The 19,495-nt window shown below is 54.5% G+C and overlaps 5 protein-coding genes across 5 annotated transcripts; 3 read left to right on the top strand and 2 right to left on the bottom strand.

The window, feature by feature from the left end:
- QC762_0077590 (uncharacterized protein) lies at positions 1-408 on the bottom strand (the record flags this gene model as incomplete). The annotated part of the gene is made up of 1 exon (XM_062883853.1): positions 1-408. One exon carries the CDS (start codon positions 406-408, stop codon positions 1-3), a length of 408 nt encoding a protein of 135 aa, XP_062741839.1.
- Positions 409-1,016: 608 nt separating this feature from the next.
- On the top strand, positions 1,017-1,661 carry QC762_0077580 (uncharacterized protein; the record flags this gene model as incomplete). Its single annotated transcript, XM_062883852.1, has 2 exons — positions 1,017-1,115; positions 1,176-1,661. 2 exons carry the CDS (start codon positions 1,017-1,019, stop codon positions 1,659-1,661), a joined length of 585 nt encoding a protein of 194 aa, XP_062741838.1.
- Positions 1,662-13,235: 11,574 nt separating this feature from the next.
- On the top strand, positions 13,236-14,516 carry QC762_512670 (uncharacterized protein; the record flags this gene model as incomplete). The annotated part of the gene is made up of 4 exons (XM_062891664.1): positions 13,236-13,273; positions 13,476-13,555; positions 13,656-14,063; positions 14,245-14,516. The coding sequence occupies 4 exons, from the start codon at positions 13,236-13,238 to the stop codon at positions 14,514-14,516; spliced, it is 798 nt and encodes a 265-aa protein (XP_062741837.1).
- Positions 14,517-14,832: 316 nt separating this feature from the next.
- Positions 14,833-17,073, top strand: QC762_0077560 (uncharacterized protein; the record flags this gene model as incomplete). The annotated part of the gene is made up of 1 exon (XM_062883851.1): positions 14,833-17,073. The coding sequence occupies one exon, from the start codon at positions 14,833-14,835 to the stop codon at positions 17,071-17,073; it is 2,241 nt and encodes a 746-aa protein (XP_062741836.1).
- Positions 17,074-18,477: 1,404 nt separating this feature from the next.
- QC762_512690 (uncharacterized protein) lies at positions 18,478-18,888 on the bottom strand (the record flags this gene model as incomplete). Its single annotated transcript, XM_062891665.1, has 1 exon — positions 18,478-18,888. One exon carries the CDS (start codon positions 18,886-18,888, stop codon positions 18,478-18,480), a length of 411 nt encoding a protein of 136 aa, XP_062741835.1.
- Between the last annotated feature and the right edge of the window lie 607 nt (positions 18,889-19,495).

Below are 19,495 nucleotides of genomic sequence, written 5' to 3'. Positions count from 1 at the left end.
CTATTTCCCGTTTCTGAGTACAAGCGTCGATGTCTCAACTGGCACCTCCCCAGTGTGTGTCTTAGCCTCGACCGTCCAACTCCACCACGGCACAAACGGCTTCTCCACCCCATTATCAACATAGCAATAGTCCGGCATCGCTGATTTGGGGCAATGTTCCGATTTTCTCACCCAGTCAGGAAAATACCTGTAAATCCTCCCGTTCAGCTCCCCCCGTCGATACCCCACCACCCCCATCACGCACAAAGTCGTCAGCCACTGGATGACGTCGCCGTGGCAGAGGTCTTCGTCCTGGCTGGTTCCGTATCTTCTGATCTGGCCGACCCAGCAGGCGGTCGGATTGGCGATTTGCCAGGTTCGTTTCCAGCGGAAGAGGGGCTGGGAGGACCGCTGGGCTTCCTTATCCATGTCGTCTGGGCCGCAGGGTTGGACGGCCGAGGAGCTGTTGATGATGCGGGAGGGATGGAGGTGAAAGCCGGTGGCGAGCGCGAGGCGGAAGTCGGCTGTTTGGAGGGTGATGAAGCCGCAGAGGTCGGTGGGGAGGTGGCGGGAGGGGTTGTTGAGTTGGAGTTTGAAGGTGAAGATTGTGGGGATGGAGGTGTGGGCGTGGATGGTGGTGGTTTAATGGGATGGTAGAAGGGTGTTCAAGGTAACAATTGAGAGAAATGGAGTACAGGAAGAAGTAGAAGGGTTTGGATGAAGTCGAGTCGTTTTAAGACGGGACTGATGACCGTGTATTAAGAGATGACTCTGATGTGAGAGCGAGTGATATTCATGAATCTTACTCAGTCATTGCTTGACAATCGAACAAAGGGCCTGAGAGCTCTGATTAACACCAGCCGTCAGCTGTAGTGTCGAGTGCTGTTCTCACACCTATCACTTGGCAGATTCACCGGCCGCAGCAGAAGGCCTCCTTTCATCCAACCAAAGACATACTTTATACCGAAATCTCAACATGTTGATCTTTTCGGTTTTCCTCCGGCAACCACTGCTGGAATACTCTCTGTACCATCAAGATGCGACTTATCAACACCAATGACGGCTGGTTCGAGGAGTTTATATGCAACGATATTCCACCATACCCAATCCTATCACACACGTGGGAAGATGGAGAGGTGACTTGGGCTGACATGAAGAGCGGGAGATATCAGATGTTCCGGAGCAAGAAGGGCTACAAGAAGATTGACATGACGTGTCGGATAGCGAAAAAGGACGGATACCAATACGCCTGGGTTGTCACCTGTTGCATCGACAAATCCAGCAGCGCTGAGCTAACCGAGGCTATTAAGTCCATGTATCAGTGGTACCAACAGTTTTCAGTGTGCTACGTCTTTCTTTCCGACCTCCCGCCTCCGCAAGTCGCCCCTTTGGAAATTGCTCTATCACGATGCCGGTGGTTTGCTCGTGGATGGACTCTCCAAGAGCTGATCGCCCCAGCAAACGTGGTATTCTTCGACGGGGAGTGGAAGGACAGGGGCGACAAAGAAACGCTAATAGACCATCTTGTCTCCATTACTGGAATCAACAAGGGCATCCTGAGACACACACAGTCATTATCGAGCATGTCGGTTGCCCAAAAAATGAGCTGGGCGGCTTCCAGGACCACAACAAGAATAGAGGATACGGCCTACTCCATGCTCGGCTTTTCAACGTCAACATGACTCTGCTTTATGGTGAAGGGACCAAGGCTTTTGGACGGTTACAGGAAGAGATTATCAAATACACAGCCGACTTCAGCATTTTTGCTTGGAGGGTATCACCAGAAACAAAGACAAAAATGCACCCTGGTGCCCGAGTTTATTGTGGTGTTCTCGCCGAAACACCTCTGTATTTCGCCGGATCGAAGACCCCTATCAAACTACCTCGAGGCGACGACAGGTGAGTGTTTTCCATGACGAACAGCGGTATCAAGATCCAGTGCCAGGTCCTATCCGACCCAATACCAGGCAAACGAGCATACTCTTATGTTCTGCCGCTCAACTGCTCAGATGTCAAACGGCCGATTGGGATCCGGTTACGAAAGTGCGGCTCGGATAGGTCTGTGAGGGAGAACCCATGGGAGTTTGTCGAGTACAAGACTATATACTGGCCGAAGGTGCCAAGAGCACAGTATTTGCTCACCGAGCTGGCCGATGTTGAGGCCCCAGTAATTCCTGAGCCGCTGACAGAAATAAGGCATCTGATGGCTCAGTGTCGAAGACATGCTCTTCAGGTTGGCTACCCCTTGGAAATGGATATCTATGATGCCTGGCTGTGGAGCCGATGCGATGACGAGGACCGGGCGTTCTTTGTGACTGGTGATGGGCCATGGGACTCGGGTCCGATGCGGTTTACAGTCAAGACTGATGTCCCAGCGTATGGCAAGAACAGGACAGTGGAATTTGAGGTCATGTTTTACGCTCTTGTTTGGTCCTCAGCAGACGAAAATGAGCTACAGTGTAGCTTGCTGGAAGACCAAGAGCACTCAACAGCGTTAAATGCTACGCAAACTAGAATAGGGGCCTGGGACCAAAATCGATATCAACTCATGAAGGTCACGATTCACCATAAGGTGCCTCGGGTATCAGCTGTCGTTTACCGAGTTCAAGGAAGAGACTGGGCTGTGGTGGTGTCCTTTGCGCTGGTCTGGATTCGAAATCCACACGTTTGCCGCAATTACTTCTGGAAGGCGGAGCTCTCTTGCAAAGCATATCGAGAACAGGATGTGCCAAAAGATGTGGTTCGGTATGGTCAGTTGGGACAGGACATACTTCCCCCATGCCGATGAGAACAGATTGCGCACGATTAGGATGAAGCCAGATAGTTCTGTAATCTCGGTGCAACTGAACTGATGATCTCGTCTTCAAAGCACTGTCCAAAGGAATATATCTGCCAAGCTCACACGCCATGTCTTGCAGAAGGTCAGTCGAGCCTCGCGTAATGACAGATTATGAGTCAGTTCCAAGGCTTCTTGATTGGTGCTACGCGAAACAACGTTTATCTCGATCAGGCTCAGCCGTAGGTGAGGGATAAAATGTGGCTGAAGGGATGAGTGCCTTTGTTAACTATATTGACATTTCACACGGCTCCTTTTCTCTAATGAACCAGCATCAACACTCTTCTAAGCGGTCCCCCACCCATGGTTCGCTGGCACAAACCAAGTTGCACCACCCCTCTTGTAGTGGTCAACCAAACCACAAAGACCCGCACTGCACCTCATGTGGCTCGTCGCCCAACCTTGACGAGCTCGCAGCTGCCGTCGCCAGGTTCAGTCCACTTTTTCCAGTACCACCCGATGAGCCGTTGGATAATCTAAATCTTCACTGGCCTGCAACAGTCAAGTACACGTATCCAGACGGTCATCCGCTTGCAACACCCACCGACGATCGAGTCGTGGACACGACCTCTCGACCGACGAGCCCATACAGCGCCGTTCCGACCGCAACCAACAAGCCCGCGGCTTCAAACCTCCAAACAGAAGATGCTGACGCGAAGGCATTAACCCCATACGAATGCTCCATCCGACCGGATGAGTTCCGCCTCCTTCGTCTCCCCTTTGCTGAACCAGATGATCCGGTTCATGTCGTGCTCGAAATCTGCCACGATGGTGACTACCCGAGTACGAGATCTGCTCCTACAGCTGGGGTGGTGAAGACGGGGACAGCACACTTTGCAAGCCGGTTTTTGTTGGAGAGTACTGGGATATACTGTTTCAGACACAGAACTGTTGAGATATGCTGAAGTGCTTGCGGCCAGGCATAAGAGGCCCTCAGAGTGTGTTGTGGGTGGATGCCCTCTGCTTCAATCAGCCGGACCCGTACGGCGAGAGAGAAGAGCAGGTTGAGAAGATGTTCCAGATATTTAGAAAGGCGGATAGAGTAATAGTGTTTCTGGGGATGGAGATGTTTGGGGACTTGGGCGGCGTGTGGTGTTCAAGGCTGGGGCCATTATCCTTCATGGGCTCCCCATGGAGGTCTCCAAAGATGTCTCACACAAAGATTATGGTAGCGACATACTGTAATCCAGTTCGGGCAGATAACCAACCTGGAAAATGTCAATCTGGGGGGAGGTTCTATCTTAAGGATTGGGTGCGGTTTTGTCGCTCGGCCTAAGATACTGAGTGGTCCGATGGAGATTTTTGGGATAGGGAATCTTCCCTCTGTTGTCGAATTACGTCCGATCCTCCTCTGGATTGTCTGCCAGCCATTTGTGGGATCATGTCAGTTTCTGGAGTCACCGGGGCATTGTCCATGGGACTGACTCACTTATGTCAGCTCAGTTCCCAGCCAGCTGTAACGGAGGATGTGCAATCCATTATTCTGTACAGCGTCGATGACACGCTGTTTTTGCTCAGTGAGGAAGAGGGCTTGTGTGACCATCTTATCAATCCAGAGAGTGATCATTTGTTTATCCTTGAGCGGAAATTTCAGGCCCCTAGTTTCATCATACTTCGCTCCGTAAATTATGAGCTTTGGCAATTCAAGATTGTCGCCGTATGCTACCAAGCCTTCATCAGATTGCGGCCTTGGTTTGGCGCTGGCCTCGGTTTCAGGACCCTCTCGCGCAGTTTCGAACACCGCTGGGCGGTACCATAGACCAGTGGACCGACCCAATGACGATCCTTCCTGGACGGAGAGAAAACGGAGTTACCACCGATTATTATTTTGACAAATTTTCAGCCTCTTGGTGGAAGATCTGCCATGTATTTATCCAATTCTCAGATTGGGACAAGGGTGAGAGGATGCCTCAGTATCATCTCCTTACAATTGCATTTATCACTAACGTACGTTATAAGCGAGCGACCAATATAAGCGAGCAACCACTTTTTTCACGCGACGCGTAACCTCACCCTCAAACCTAATTTTCTCAACAATCTAAAATGCCATCTACTTCAGAGGAAGCCCATATAATCTTGGCCCTTAAAGCTCTTCAAAATGATAAAAACCTAAGTGTATCAGCTGCAGCTAAGATGTATAACGTCGATCGCAGCACGCTTAGACACCGCCGCGCCAGCCGGCCTGTACGACGCGATACAACACCCAATTCGAAAAAGCTGACTCAATCGGAAGAGGAAGCTATTGTCCGATATATTATTGAGCTATGTACGCGATATTTTCCACCAAGACTGCGTAGTGTGGAAGATATGGCCAACTATTTGCTCAACGAACGCGGTGCGCCTCCTGCTGGTAAGCTCTGGGCTCACAACTTCGTCAAACGCCAGCCAGAGCTCCAGACGCGTTATACACATAGATACGACTACCAGAGGGCCTTGTGCCGTACGATCCAGAGAGGGTGCTTTCCAAGCTGGATGTGAAGCTTCGTATGCCAACACCTCCGACCTCCCGGTCCGGCACCCCACAACCTTGGGTCTTCCAGACACCACACAACCCCCAAGAAGCTAACTCGCAGTCAACGCTTATTAAGACTCGCATTGCCAACCATCAAAATAGCTCCCCGACTTCAATGTTGGCTGCTGTGGACCAGCTTGCTAAGAGTACAATAGCTGTGATGCACCAGGTGGCTCTCCTACGTGCAGAGAACACTTCACTCCGCAAGGCCAACGAGGCACTAAGTAAGCGCCGGAGAGCCAAAAAAAACACGTGTGCGGCTCGGAGGATCACTTGCTGTGCAGGATGCACACGATCTACTGGACAAGAAGGCCGTGGGTGGAGAGGGAGTGCAAGAAACACAGCCAGATGGTAGTGGTGCAGGGGGGGCTCATACGAAGGTTCGGTGCTGTGGTGTGTGCGGCAAGCCTGGCCATAACGCGCGCACTTGCCAGGAGGCTGGAGAATCATCTGATACATCTATTGCAGAGGAAATTGTAGTTAGTTACTAGTGTTGTATGTAGTAATTAAGGATAGTTGTTGGTAGGTAGTGGAGAACCCACGGCTCGCTTGTACCCACGACTCGCTTATAATGTACGTTAGAGCCTTTTGGAAAAGTTTAAGACGTCAGTACTTCGCTACTACCAGCGGTCAATCAAATAAAGTACCTAGGTACCCGAGTCTGGGTAACAAAACAAACCTGGGTTAGACACAATGGAACCTGGACCTCTTGGAGAAGGTTGGGTTGAAACATCTGACATCTCCATGATTGGAGGCTTTGTCGCCGGGAAAAAGTAACATATCCGGGGAAACTGATGAAATCGATCAAACCAAAGACAAGTCGAGGAACTCTTGCTACCAAGACGGGGACGGCCTCATATTTAATGCTAGGGATGAGGCTTAGAATAATTACCAAGGCTCTTTGGGCTTCCGTCAGCATTTGACTTGCATAGATAGGTATGCAGCCTGAATGTTACGTAAGTGTCAATAACCAGTTCCTGGAGATATGCAGTGATGTGCCATGCCGAATCATTTGAAAGGATTGGGAATGGAACTTTCAGTACGCCTGTCGATGAGACACACGTGCCGTGAGAGGGCCTTAAAGACCCTAGAGGTGGGGAGGAATTGAGGTGAGTTCTGCCCTCAACGCAGCCTCACCGCGTTTTATTCCAGGCTTGTGTTTATGATGGTGTGTAGGGGCGGGCGGTTAGGGTACAAAAATGAAATTTCCTTGGGGTGCAATCGATATTCGCTGGCTGAGCGCCAATGATGGAGAGTACCTACGAAAGTTGATGGAGGGGTGTGAACCACATCTCATGCCCGGGGGTGGGCACCTGAAGAGTAGGTCGAAGTCCTCTGAGCCTTGCAGGCACCCCCCATGCGGTGCCCTAAAAGAGTGCACCAGGGTGCAGTGCCCAAAGTACCACTCTTGGCGGAAGTTCGTCACCCAAGCTTAGGAAACACCGGGCTGCCTCTAGGTGTCATCAGGTCATCCAAACTCATAACGGTTCGACCCATAGACCTGCAGTGACTCGGCACCAATTGTGAAAGGTGCTACCTAACTTGTGCTCTAAGATATTGAGGCCCGGGACAAGGCCTAGTGTTTCTGCATAGCTGCCCACTTTCAGGTAACAGTCAGTTGGAAACCCAACTCACCGAGCAGGAGAGAGAGAGAGAGAGAGAGAGAGATCTATTAGCGTCCAATCGGGTCGAACTGTGGCGCGTGGCCCCGAGGGGTCACGTGCCCGAGCCTACCTCGCCTGGCCCCCGTTTGGGGATGTGGACGGCCCAAGCTTCTAATACTACTGCTAATACTAGCTGACAGGGCGTTTCGCGTCACAAAAGAGAGTTATTTACAAAGGAGAGAGAGGCCTGCCTGCCTCAGGGCTCTGGTCCCCGAGGGCTTACGGCTCCTCTGTGGTTCCGCTGTTTCCTCAGGCCATTACAATCTGGGCCTGGTCACGTGTCCTATTCTTCTTCCTCCGCTGGGTCGTACACTCCCGAGCCTTCCACCCACTCGGCGTATTTCTTCCAGTCCTTTCCCAGGAGCTTATCCGGCCTCCTGAGCGCTTTTCGCATTTCGCTGTTCAGAGTGCCCCTGGCCCGCGCCGCTGGGCACTCCGCGAAGTGCCCGATTTCCGTGGGTCGGCCGCAGCGGCAGGTCCTATACGAGTCGTGTCCGAAGCGTAGGTGGTACTCCTCGTAGTCTCCGTGTCCCGTCCTCTCCGCCAGGAGGTGGTGTAGGGTCTTTCTTGCGAGCGTGAGTTCCGGGGGGTCGTTTCCCTGGTCCCGGATCATTAGCTGGGCGTATCGCGTCGGCCTGTTCGCCAGCCACCACGAGTTCCACGCCTCCCTCTTCAGTGCCCTGGCCTTTGCCTTGACTGCGGTCAGGGCGGGGGATCTTGGGTCTGGGAGCGCCCCCGAGGCCGGCCTGAACGTCGGCCTCCTCGTTCCCCTGGATCCCCATATGTCCTGGGGCCCAGTGTACCGTGAGGGGGGCAGGTGGTGGTCCTTCCACGCGTATCCTATAACCCTGAACGCCTCCTGGGAATTGTCCGAGGGGCGCCCTGTGATGCCGTATAGTACCGCCGAGTTGTCGATGAAGAGCCGTACCGCCGAGGGTCTTGCCCCCGCCCTGATGTATTCGCGCGCCCACACCACCGCGTGTGCCGCCCCAACCGCTTCGCCGTCAAAGGCCTCGGATTCCCCGAGCCTTCCGTGGTGCTCGTGTAGCTTCTGCCCATCCTGGTACGCCACGTAGCCCCAGCCCGTCCTCTTCGGTAGTCCTCGTGCGGGGCTGCCTTCGATCCGTCACTGAACAGGTGGATCTCGTCCCTAGGGGCGAGGAGTGTCAGTTGTTCGTGGAGTCTCTTGCCCAGTTCCTTGTTTTCTGGTCTTGGCAGAGGTACCGGGTGCCGTAGGGTCCATTGCACCAGGTGCGGCCTGGGGCAGTCGGGGAGTAGGGTCGCGAGTGTTTCCAGTCTGGTTTGCTTCTCCGGGAGACGCCCCCGGGGGCCCCTCCTGGGTGGCTCCGGCATCGGCCGGGTCCGGAGGACCAGTGGGTGGCGGGGGTCGAGGCTCTTGAACCGTGCCGCCATCGAGATTCTGGCGTGGGCGAGCGCCACTTCGGCGGGGGGGGTCCTGCTCGCGGAAGATCGCCCCCCAGGGGTCGTTCTCCAGACCGGGACAACCGCCCTGGCCGCACATTTAAGTGCCTTGTTGACCGCATTCGTTTGTCCTCCCTGCCTTACCCCGGTATACCACGTCGCCGCCCCATACGTCGCCGTGGGTACGACCACTGCCCGGACCGCCTCCGCCGTGGCTCTTGGTGGGGTGCCCCGGGCCACCCTGTTCAGCCTTCGCAGGTGGTTCGCTATTTTCAGTGCCTTCGTCGCCCACCGACTGGCGTGGGCTTTGAAGTTGAGTTTGGGGTCCAGGAAGAAACCCAGCCATCGGACCTCCTGTTTCGGCGTCACCTCCGTATTGCCTATCCTTACTGCGGGGGGGGTTGCGCGGCTCTTCGTAAGGTGTAGTAGCTCGCACTTGGCTGGGTCGAACTCGACGCCATTCCTGGAGCCCCAGGCCTCCGCCTTTTCGGCCGTAGCCTCCAGTATTGCCGCGCACTCCTGGGCGTTCTTGCCTACAGCCAGCAGTCCGAGGTCGTCTGCGTACGCCGACGCCCCGGCCAGCTCCTTAACCAGTGGCTGTAGGAAGAGTGCGAAGAGGACCGGGCTGGCAGGGGACCCTTGTGGGAGTCCGCATGCCACTCTTCTAGGGGGGAGGGTGCAGTCTCCTAATCTCATGGCTGAGCTCCGGTGTGACATGAAGGAGTGTACCCATTCGCAGACATTCAGTGGCCAGCCTTGTTGCCTTAGCCTCCCTGCTAGCCTATTCTTTCTGACCGCGTCGAAGGCGCCCTGTACGTCCATTGTCAGGAGCGCCGCCGCCTTACCCCTTCCCCAGGCTCTCTCGACGTCGTGTACCAGGCACAGAACGAGGTCCTCGGCGGACCTCCTCGGGAGGGACCCTATGTGGGTGGGGCCGAGCACTTCTTGGTTGACTGCGGTGAAGCCTATCCTTCTGGCTATCAGTCTTTCAAGACCCTTCCCTATACACGATAGGAGGGCGATCGGGCGCCACGCTCTGACCGTGGTATAGTTGTCTTTGCCCGGTTTCCTGAGCATTACCGTTTCCGCTTCTTTAAACGGGAGCGGGTGGTGCCCCTAAGAGGAGGCACTGTCTGAAGAGGGCCGTGATGTTGTCGCCTATCTCCCGCCACACCTCGCGTAGTAGGTCTACCGTGACGTCGTCTGTGCCGGGAGCTGTGCTTGTGGTCCCGATTGTGCATCTCCTTGCCTCCTCCGGGGAGATCGTGTTGTCCCATTGTATAGTGTCGGTGGGTTGGGCGAGAACCCAAGGCTCTGTGGTGTCCCCGTCTTCTCCGAATCTTTCAACCACCTCTTTCCTAAGTAGTTCTAGCTTTTCCCCGGTTCCGTAAAGGTCCTATTCCTGTGGACCAGCGGCGGGGGCGAAGGTGTCGGTTGCCTTGTGCCATGCCGCCACTGCGTAGATGTCCTTGTTCGAGGACGCTTGCTCGAGCTTCTGTTGCCAGTGCTCTCTTTTGCCTTTTGACCGTTGTCTCGAACGTCTTGCGTATTTGCTTCCGGTCTTCCTCCCTTGTGTGGGGTCGTTGCGGCTCTGCTGTAGCGCCACGCGTGCTTCCTTGCACTCCTCGTTCCACCATTGTGTGGTGCCTCCTGCTTGTCTTCTCAGGCGTCCCGCTCCCTTGATCGCGCCTACGAGGGCGTTCTGTAGGGAGCGGGCCCAGTGGTCGAGGTCCTTGGTTGTGTGTGCTACCGTCGGTACTTGTGTCATGCCCCATCTAGTCAGGGAGCGGAAGAGCGCCCTATCCTCCTCTTTGGCTGGGACGTAGGGTCTACCTTTCTTGGTTGCCTGTGGGCTTGCTGGTGGTACCGTCCCCGCCAGGGTGTAGTGGTCCGATCCGGTGTAGGTGTCCTCGTCCACCCAGGCTTTTACCTCTGTGCTCGTTGAGAGGACCAGATCGATGGTGTTTCCGTGTATGTTGGTGGGTCCCTGCAGCGATGCCAGGGTGAGGCGGTCTTCCAGCCATCCAGCTATTCGTCTCCCCGCCGGGCACTCCTTTCCCGGTTGCCAGGTAGGGTGGTAGGCGTTGAAGTCGCCTCCCATGATCGCTGGTCTGCCGGGGTGCCAGCTTTCGACCAGGTCGAGCACCTCGTCGTCGCCAAGTCTGTCCCTGTATAGGCTGACCCAGACTATCCCTTTGGGCTTCTACCGCGCAGGCGTCGCGGTGTCCCGCGTGTCCCAGGCTCTGTTGGGTCCCCTTGTGTGTCTTTTTTTGATGTATACCATCGCCCTGGGGGTCCCGCATTCCAGTCTTCTGTTGGCGTGTAGTGCTGGTATCCTCTGTGGGTTTTGGTCATTCTTCTGCCGTCCTGGGTTCGTGCCCATGGTTCCTGTACCAATATGACGTCGGCAGTCCTTTCCCACGCCATATTGAGGAGGGCGTCGTGTGCCCCTGGTCTTCTGGCTACGTTGGCCTGTAAGAAGGAGAGCCCGGACTTTCGTCCGTTTTTGGCCGCTCTCCTGGGCTCGCTGGGTCTCACAGGCATGGTTCTGTGGCCGGGGGGTTGGTCGTTGCGGGTTGGGGGTCGGTGTTCCTTCCTTCCGCTGGGTGTGCCGCCGCGTACAGGGGCCTCGCCTACCTTGCGTATGGCCTTGAGCTGCCTGTTGGTTGGTTTCTTGAGGACGCCCCCCTCCGTCCTTGGTCTGGCCGGGCACGCTCCAAAGTCTGCCTTGTGTGGTCCGTGGCAGTTGGCGCATCTCGGTGGCCTGGCGCAGGGCCCTGGTGGGTGATCAGTTCCGCAGTTATTGCATCTGGCTTGTCTATCGCAGATGCGTGGGTCGTGGTAACCTTGGCATCTATAGCACTGGTTGGCTTTTGCACTTCTGGTGATCTTTCTGGCCGGCGGGCTGCCAAAGAGTCTGAAGTGGTCAGGGACGGGTTTGATGAAGGATACGACCCAGTCGGCGTGAGTGTCGTCGGGTAGGGCGTGTTTCGACTTCTTCGCCGAGACCGGTTTGGCCTTAGTGGCCCGGAGGATCTCGTCTTCCATGAGGTCGTTGGTGTCGATGCTGCCGTCAGGCCGTTGACCGTCTTCGGTACCCTGGGGACTACGTAGGTATGCCAGGTGGCCGATTCGTCAAGCTTCGCGCCGTGTGTGGTTAGGGCTGGCGCTAGGGCGAGTAGTTGCGTCCGCGCCTTCTTGTCGGCTGGGACGATCGCGAAGCCAGTGTCGACTTGTTTGGCCGAGCGGATGAGGCTGAGTGGGGCCCCGAGCTGTCGGCAGAGTGCGACTCTGAAGCCCTCCGCTGATGCCTGTCTCCACGGGTGGCCGTCGGGGAGCCTTACGAAGAGGCGGTCGTCTTCTCGGTTGGCCTTGTTGTTGCGGCCCACTGTTTTCCAGCCCGCTGTTGGATCGGGGGCGTGGGCAGTCAGGCTGGCGACACTTGTCCGCGCGCTGCTGGCGGCTTGGCTGCTGCTGGCCCCGCTCGTCGCCATCTGGGCCCACGTGACGCTGGTTGCATTGCTGCCCGTCGGGGTCTTGGCGAGTTTGGGGGTCTTTGAGGGGCCCCGGGCCTCTGTCGTCGGGCTGGTGCTCCTGGTCGTGCTTGTCGAGGAGTTCTTAGAGTCGAAGCTGGTCGACCAGGCGCTCCTCGCTGAGCCGGGGGCTCCTGTAGTGCCGTCGATGTCCTTAAGTATCCTAAAGAGCCAAAGGACTTTCTCCTTGCAAAAGGACGCCCATTCTGCCTGCGGGCCGGCCAGTTCGGCTGCCAGGGCGCCGTTTAGGCTCTGTGCCATGTTCCTGAGCACCTCTTGCCTTTGGAGGGCTTGTGTTCTGTCGTGGTCCATGTCCCTGAAGAGGGCCTCTACTTCTGGGTCTAGAGGGGGTCTTCCGGCATGCCGGCTGTCCTCGAGGCCTCGTGCGCTGGGCCTATCTAGTCCGAGGGGACAGCTTCTGTCTGCTGTCGGGGGCCGTTGTCTTGCGTGGGCGCGACGGCAGTGGGTGAGGAGGTAGTGTCCCTGCGGTCCTTCCGGTCGGGGTGGGAGTGGTCGGTCTGGTCGTTGGGAGGGAGTCTCCCATCTCTTCGTCCCTTCTGAGGGCGGCTTCGTCGGCGAAGAGGCTGTCTTCCTGCGGTCCGCGTGTGAGGGGCATTGCTCATTTCGACACGGGTCGTCGTAGCAGGAGCCTGCGCAGGCCAGGCAGCCCTCGCAGTTCCACAGGCAGTTGGGGGTCTGGGCGCCTGGTGCCGTCATTTTCGCGTGGGTTTTAGCGACTAGTTCTTCCGCGAGTCGCCGCTGCTCGAGCGTGGCTTGTTCAGCCGGGACGTTGTTGTCGAAAAGCACTGCTTTCCAGGCTTCGGAGACGCCTAGGTAGATCTCGTGCTTCGAGTTGTTCGAGAGGCGGTAGCCTCCTGGGGCCGTCGAGGCCATCGTTGTCGTGGTAGGTGGGGATGCGGCTTGTGTAGGGGGGGGTGAGGTGATGAGGGTATTCAGACAAGAGGGCTTCCAAGGCCCTGGAAGGAGTAACCAGCTCCTGATTGGTCGATTCTTCCTAGAAAAATATTTTTCAGGGAAAGGTTGCTCACCGAGCAGGAATGATTGGCTGTCAGTGGCGTCCATGCCAAAACGGGTGACAGCAGGTCACACTAGGTATCACCTGACTTGAATCAGAGAGCTCGAGAGTGAGTTTCAGCGTTCATATCTTCTCACATATTTGCGACATACCTCTCACCACCGAAATTGATAACCCCTATCTTAAAAGTCAACAAAACACTGAACAAGACATATAGGCCTATCAAGTTCACGGCCCCAAACTTCATTTTGGGATGGTGCTCGACGCCTATCTTTCATCTGCATCATGCTGGTACGTTCCTAACCTGATTCTTTACACATCTACAATGCAGTCATGGTAAATTTCGGGGACTTCCTCGACCTTCATCGGGCTCATAATGAAGCACATTTTATTCCTCCTCCTATTTCACTATCTCATCTTTACCAAGTACGGCTCTATTCATCCATAAAAACTATCCGAGCAATTGATGGACAGAGTCTAAGCTTTATACCAGCCTATCCCAGCTGCTCACCAACGCTGTCCGAGCCTTCAGGCAACTTGGAAGCATGAGGAGGGAGACTGTTCTTATCGTGGGTAAGTGCCGGTACCCCGTGCAACCCAGAATTGAAACTGATATTCCCCAACCAACACTCCAATAACCACGCGTCGACGCCACTGACACCAAGAGCTGCAGGGGCAAACCGCGGGATCGGAAACAAACTCCTGAAGGCATTTGTTGAGGAGTCATGGGACGTTACGGCTATCGTTCGGCCCAAAACACGCACAGAAAAGGATCCGACGGTTGTGGAGCTCGAGAAAGCAGGTGTGAGACTCTTGGAGCTAGATTATCTTGATGAAGCCACCATCTCTCGAGCAGCGGCTCTATACGGTGCCGATCGACCTCTTGACCTCCTCATCAACGTTGGTGGCCTCTCGCCTCATCCAAAGCCATGGCAGGAGCAAACAGGGGAGATGATGGTGGAGAAGTTCCGCGTAATGGCTGTTGGCCCTATCCTTACCATCGGGCACTTCCTCCCGAGCTTGGAGCTTGGCGATAACACAAAGATAGTCAATATCTCCTCCGCCTTTGGCTCAGTTTCAAGCGAGTAAACTCTCAAGATCCTGCCATATTACTTTCATTCCCCATGATAGGATGGAAGCCCGACTCATCTCCATATATCATCTTGTTATGCCCTCAATGTCATTTCTCATAGCCAAATCATCTTTGCTCATCCTTTCGTTGCCCCGTTTAATGAGGCAAGCTGGCATTAACAAGACAAAAGAGAACTCTTTTGGTACATGCATGGCCTACCGTATGGCGAAGACGGCTCTCAACCAAGGCACTGTCACCATGGCTCGTGAGTGGGAAAAGGAAGGACGAAACCTGACGATGGTGAATGTCGAGCCTGGATTCATCTTGACCCGGCTCACAGGGTGGGATGGGGTTGACGATATGACAACCTGTATTGCTGGCTTAATGAGGGTATTCAAGGACATTACGCCCCAGGACAACGGAACCCTCATCAAGTGGGACGGGAACAGAATTCCATACTAAATCAAGGAAATGTTACGCCTTTCGAGTTCATCTAGCCCTGGACACCACTTCTCGCAGCACGATCAATGGTTACTGTGGCCAATAGTGTTAGTATGAATCACGGCCCTTCGGCTTAAACTACCTACTTTGCAGTCTTCTCGGTTCAATACATATCTCTATCCCAGTTTGAATATTCGATTTGTGAGTCCATTTTTGGTGTGCGTCCACGACTTATCATCCACGTAGACTCTTGGCATCGACACAGACGAAACTGAAACCGCACCACAAACCAACAGTCTGCCAATACCAAACACCTCTAATCGGGCCAGAGGAATGCATGACATCTCAAAGCCCCGCATTTTCGACCAATGAGCTTCCAGAAGGCGGCGGTGAGGTGTCAGTGCCGAAGGCTTTCTCCCATTTGCGCTTTTTAGGCAGTTTGAGGGTTGATGTGCTAATCCACACTTTTCGAGGACCACATTGGATCAGATTCACACAGATCTACTTGATCTCTAAGACTCCCACTGACAATCAGTTCCTTACTGTCAAATTTTGTCACAAGATGGTGCCGACAAGCTTTCAATACCGACCCCTTCCCCCCCCTCCAGCCAAGCTCATCCGGCTCTTGTCTATCCACCCGAGCGAAGACAATACAGCCCCGATCTGCCTATCGTTTACGAATCAACCAGCCTGTATCGACATTCAAGATGAAGCTATCACACCCTACGAAGCTCTGTCCTATGTATGGGGCTCCGAAGCCGACCCGGCTCCAATCGCCATGATCACGATCGACGCTGACGGCTCAACAAAACACAACACAATGCTCGTCACCCAAAACCTTGCCACCGCGCTCAGACACCTCCGTTTGCCCTCGAGCCCGCGCACAATCTGGATCGACGCCATCTGCATCAACCAAAATGACTGGACCGAAAAAGGCCACCAAGTCAGTTTCATGGGCGACGTCTACGAAAAAGCAGCCCACGTCGTCATCTGGCTCGGCCCTGAAGGAGACGATAGCAACCACGCACTGAATATCCTCCGAGACATCGGGTCCCAAGTCACCGTTGACTGGAACATGCAATCCATGACACCCACCCCCAACGCCCGCGACCCCTCACTCGCCGACATTGACACCCCCTTTCCTGACGACGGGCATTACACCCCCCGCGACGCCAACGCCGTCGAAGCATTACTCAACCGGTCTTGGTTTGAACGACTCTGGGTCTTACAAGAGCAAGCACTAGCAAACAACGCAACATTCCAAGCTGGCCATTCCACCATCTCCCGCCTCGACCTCCGCAATGCGGTCTACTGCACCAACGTCAAGAACTCTGAAGGGTCTAGCCCGATGGCGAAGCTGTGCCGGACTGATAGGGCTTGGCTGGTGGTTGCGATGTGCAGGCCTAGATTTCCTATCAACCTGACAGAAATGCGGACGTACTGCGAGGAGATGAAGTGCAAGGATCCAAGAGATAGGGTTTATGGGCTGTTGAGGCTGCTGAGTGGGTTTGAGAGGGAGGGGGGTGCTGCGGAGGTTGTGAGGCCGGATTATACTGCTTCTGTTGCCGAGGTGTATGGGGATGTGGTGTTGAAGTATATCCAGGCGACTAGGAAGGGGGATATTTTGGCGCATGCGGGGGTTAAAGACGAGGAAGGGGGGTCAAAGTGGTGGCCGAGCTGGATTCCGGATTGGTCTTATGAGATGGAGAGGAATATGTATGGACTGCCGTGCTCTGGGGGAGAGACTTTTCTTGCGGTTGTCACGGATTCGTCTCTGGAGGGGTCATTTCTCTCTATGGTTGGTGTCCGGTGCGCGGAAATCACGGTTACGGCCCTGCCAGACGACACTACCACTCCTCTTGCCACGCTGGCCAGCTTTCGAAAGCTCTTCAGGGATGTTTTCGCCAAGGTGACGGCTGTGCAACAGCCAATTCTCCTAGAAAGCATGAGCCGGGCAGTCAGCGCAGGCCGCTTTCGAGAGACGTTTATCCCACCGGAAAACTACTACCTGCCTGTGTCTGACGTGACGGACATGCTGCGCAAAGTCCTGACCACATCTGAGGATTTTCGTGAGGAGAACAATGAGGACCCAAACTTGGTACTCCTAGGAAAACACATGACGACCTGGGTTCAAGGACGCCAGTACTTCATGACATCTGATGGCAGATTTGGGCTTGGAGCCAAGGCAACACAGCCAGGAGACATCGTATGTCTTTTCCTCGGGACAGACACCCCTCTAATCTTGCGTGCAACAGAAAAAGACAGGCATCGTGAGTTCTATCAACTTGTTGGAGACGCCTTCATGCATGGTGTCATGGCTGGCGAGCCATTCTTAGGACCACTCGAAAGTTATCAGCGGCAGGTGTATGCATTCAACGAGAGCAATCGAGGCAGCCTGTCCATCTTGGATGAACGGACTGGAGAGGTCGTTATCAAGGATCCAAGGATCGAAAGATTAGGGCTAGGCCTTGAAGCCGTTGATACTTTCACAAGTTCGGGTGGCGAGTTGAGATATGAAATAAGTATGCAGCAACTGAAAGAGAAGGGAGTGGCAGTACAAGATTTCTGTTTAGTTTGAGTGCATTACGGGAACGCAATTACAGGAAGGAGTTTCCTTAGATTCAGTACCCATCAATTCTTGAATTGGCTGTCGACCCTTGGGCATATTATTTGAGAGCGGCCCGCAGGCTCGTTTCCAGAGCTTGCGAAGCCGCACAAACAGCCCTTTCATTTTTATGGACGGAGTACGGCCAGGGTGATGGGTACGTTGGCTTATTTGGTGGCAAAGAAAAGGAAAGGCGTACGAAGATGGTTGTGTGTTTTTGGCTTCGCTTTGTGGCATTTGATGTTAGGGCAGTCCCACCCACAATTTAAACTTCAAACGCTCCTTCGTCTGCAGATACAACCGTCCACCAAGCCACGGGCGCCACATAAAGGTTAGATAACGTCAAAATCTCCATCGAGGCCCCCGACCCGACGACAGGGCGGATCTAGAACTCATGCTCAACACATCATAGCGCTCACCTTTATGCTTACTGTTATACGGTAGTTGCGGTTAAGCGCCGGCCGGCCAGTTAAATCCCGGTGGTTGTATCTAGGCGCGGCTTTGTTCATTGGCTGTGTCACCCGAGTTATGCATGTTCAGTGTTGAGTTTCGACTACTCAAACCTGGAGCGACTCCGAGTCTATTCTACGTAGCTGTCAGAGGCCAACAGTAAGCAGCAGAGGACATTTGGGGAACGGTCAAAATGGCGTCAGGGAGGAAAACTGCAGATTTCTTTTGAATTAATAGCAATATTTGGGTGCAAATACTTGCTGAAATGCAGTTGCCGATGTTATGCTGTAGTACCCAATAAAATAGAAGGCCACTGCCATACATGATGAGCATCGCTACCCTAATCACCCTCTCTGACCAAACCCTGGTAGCTTCTTGCAAGCGTTCATCCTGACATGTGGGCTCTGATCCTAATCAAGACGCTGCAGAACCAAGGAGAGAAGTTCAAGTGAACGTCATACAGGGGAGAAACCGCCAATAAAGCCACTGCCGCTTTCCTTTCCCTTTTGGCCCCACACACCCTCTTGTTTCATCCTCCCTGTTCCTGTGGCTTGCTCCTAGCGGCATGCTTCCTTCTTTTTTCCTTTCCCCAGTCGACGCCATGCAGCCAAGGGCGGGATGATGTTGCGCCAAGCGCCAAGCGCCAGTGAAGGAGGGCAGCGACTGACAGCAACGGGCATCAGCGGAAGTGCTTAATCTGCCTAATATCAAACAAGACGTCTTGGCGTGAGGTTTTCCCCAAGCTTACTGACATGTCGTCTGGCTGCTTGCCGGCAAGTGCTTCCTATTGCCCGAAGCTGGTCCGTCTTGGCTTCGACAACTTGCAGCTTCTGTGTTCGGTTCGCGTTGCTTGTTTCCTGAGTGTCCCATCTTGGCTCGGCTTCCTGGGCCCGTGGTAGTACCTGCTGTCTGTATGCCTGCGCATGCTCACGAGGCACGCTCAAAGCGGTTTAGACGGGGGTGGCTTTCCCAGGTAATAGTGAGGGTGCTGTTGGGGGGCAACTGTTGTCCGTGGCGCGAGTGCACCATGGCCGGGTGCTTCTGGGAGGGTTTCTTGACTTCAATATGGTCCGCAACTGGCGTCTCGATGATCATGTTCTTTTCGTGGAGAAGCGTATAGTCGCAGCGTTTCCTGTCGTCCTTGGGGTATGGGGTGGGGGTGCGATAGCGCACTGGCTGGTGGGAGCAGTGGTGAGAGCGCCATTTGGACGGTGGGGTGAGCCAATTCGGCTGTCTCTCGAAAATCTTCTGGCCCATCTCAGAGATTCCTGGGCCAGTGCCGTGGCCGTGGCTGTTGCTCCTGGAGTTGGAGTTGCATCTGGATATGGCGGAGCCCATGGTGAAGTTTGGTGTTGTATGAGAAATACGGATTGCAAAAAAAACAGTTGTGGAGAACTGTCTGGCGGGGATTTTGTAGAAGAGGGTGTTCAGGGATTCGTGAGACAGTCCAGGTTGGTGGTTCGGGTGCAGTGAAAATGCCGCAGGCCTGGTTGGTTCAAGACTCTGGGAATAAGGGTGACACTACAGTCGAGGGCTGATGGAGGGTGGTGTGCAGGCAGCAGGAGACAAGATGAGTGATGGATGGATGATAGGTGAAGGAATGGGTCATGGGTTGAGGGATGAGGGATATTTGAACGAAGATTGAAATGGCAGTGAGATTCTGGACAGTTGAGATAGGGCAGGGACAGGGCTTGAGGAAGTCTTATATGCAATCGTCAAGTGGCAGTTCAGTACGTACCTCCCCCACATTGAGTCTAGTCCTTGGCGTCCATTTACCGATGGATAAAAAAGTGGTCGCAATGTCGATCAGATTGGGCGTGTAATTCCCGAAACAAGCTGCTGCTTCTGCTGATGCTCATGCTTCTACTGTGCTTCTCTGGTGGCGTCTATGATCCATTCGCAGCTGACAAAGACGTCAGACGCAGCACATGGCGCGTGCCAAAGG

This window comes from Podospora pseudocomata, chromosome 5 (genome assembly GCF_035222375.1).
Source record: "Podospora pseudocomata strain CBS 415.72m chromosome 5, whole genome shotgun sequence".
Lineage (NCBI taxonomy): Eukaryota > Fungi > Ascomycota > Sordariomycetes > Sordariales > Podosporaceae > Podospora > Podospora pseudocomata.
The sequence above is the reverse complement of the archived record's forward strand: the minus strand, read 5'-3'. Positions and strand labels throughout refer to the sequence as shown.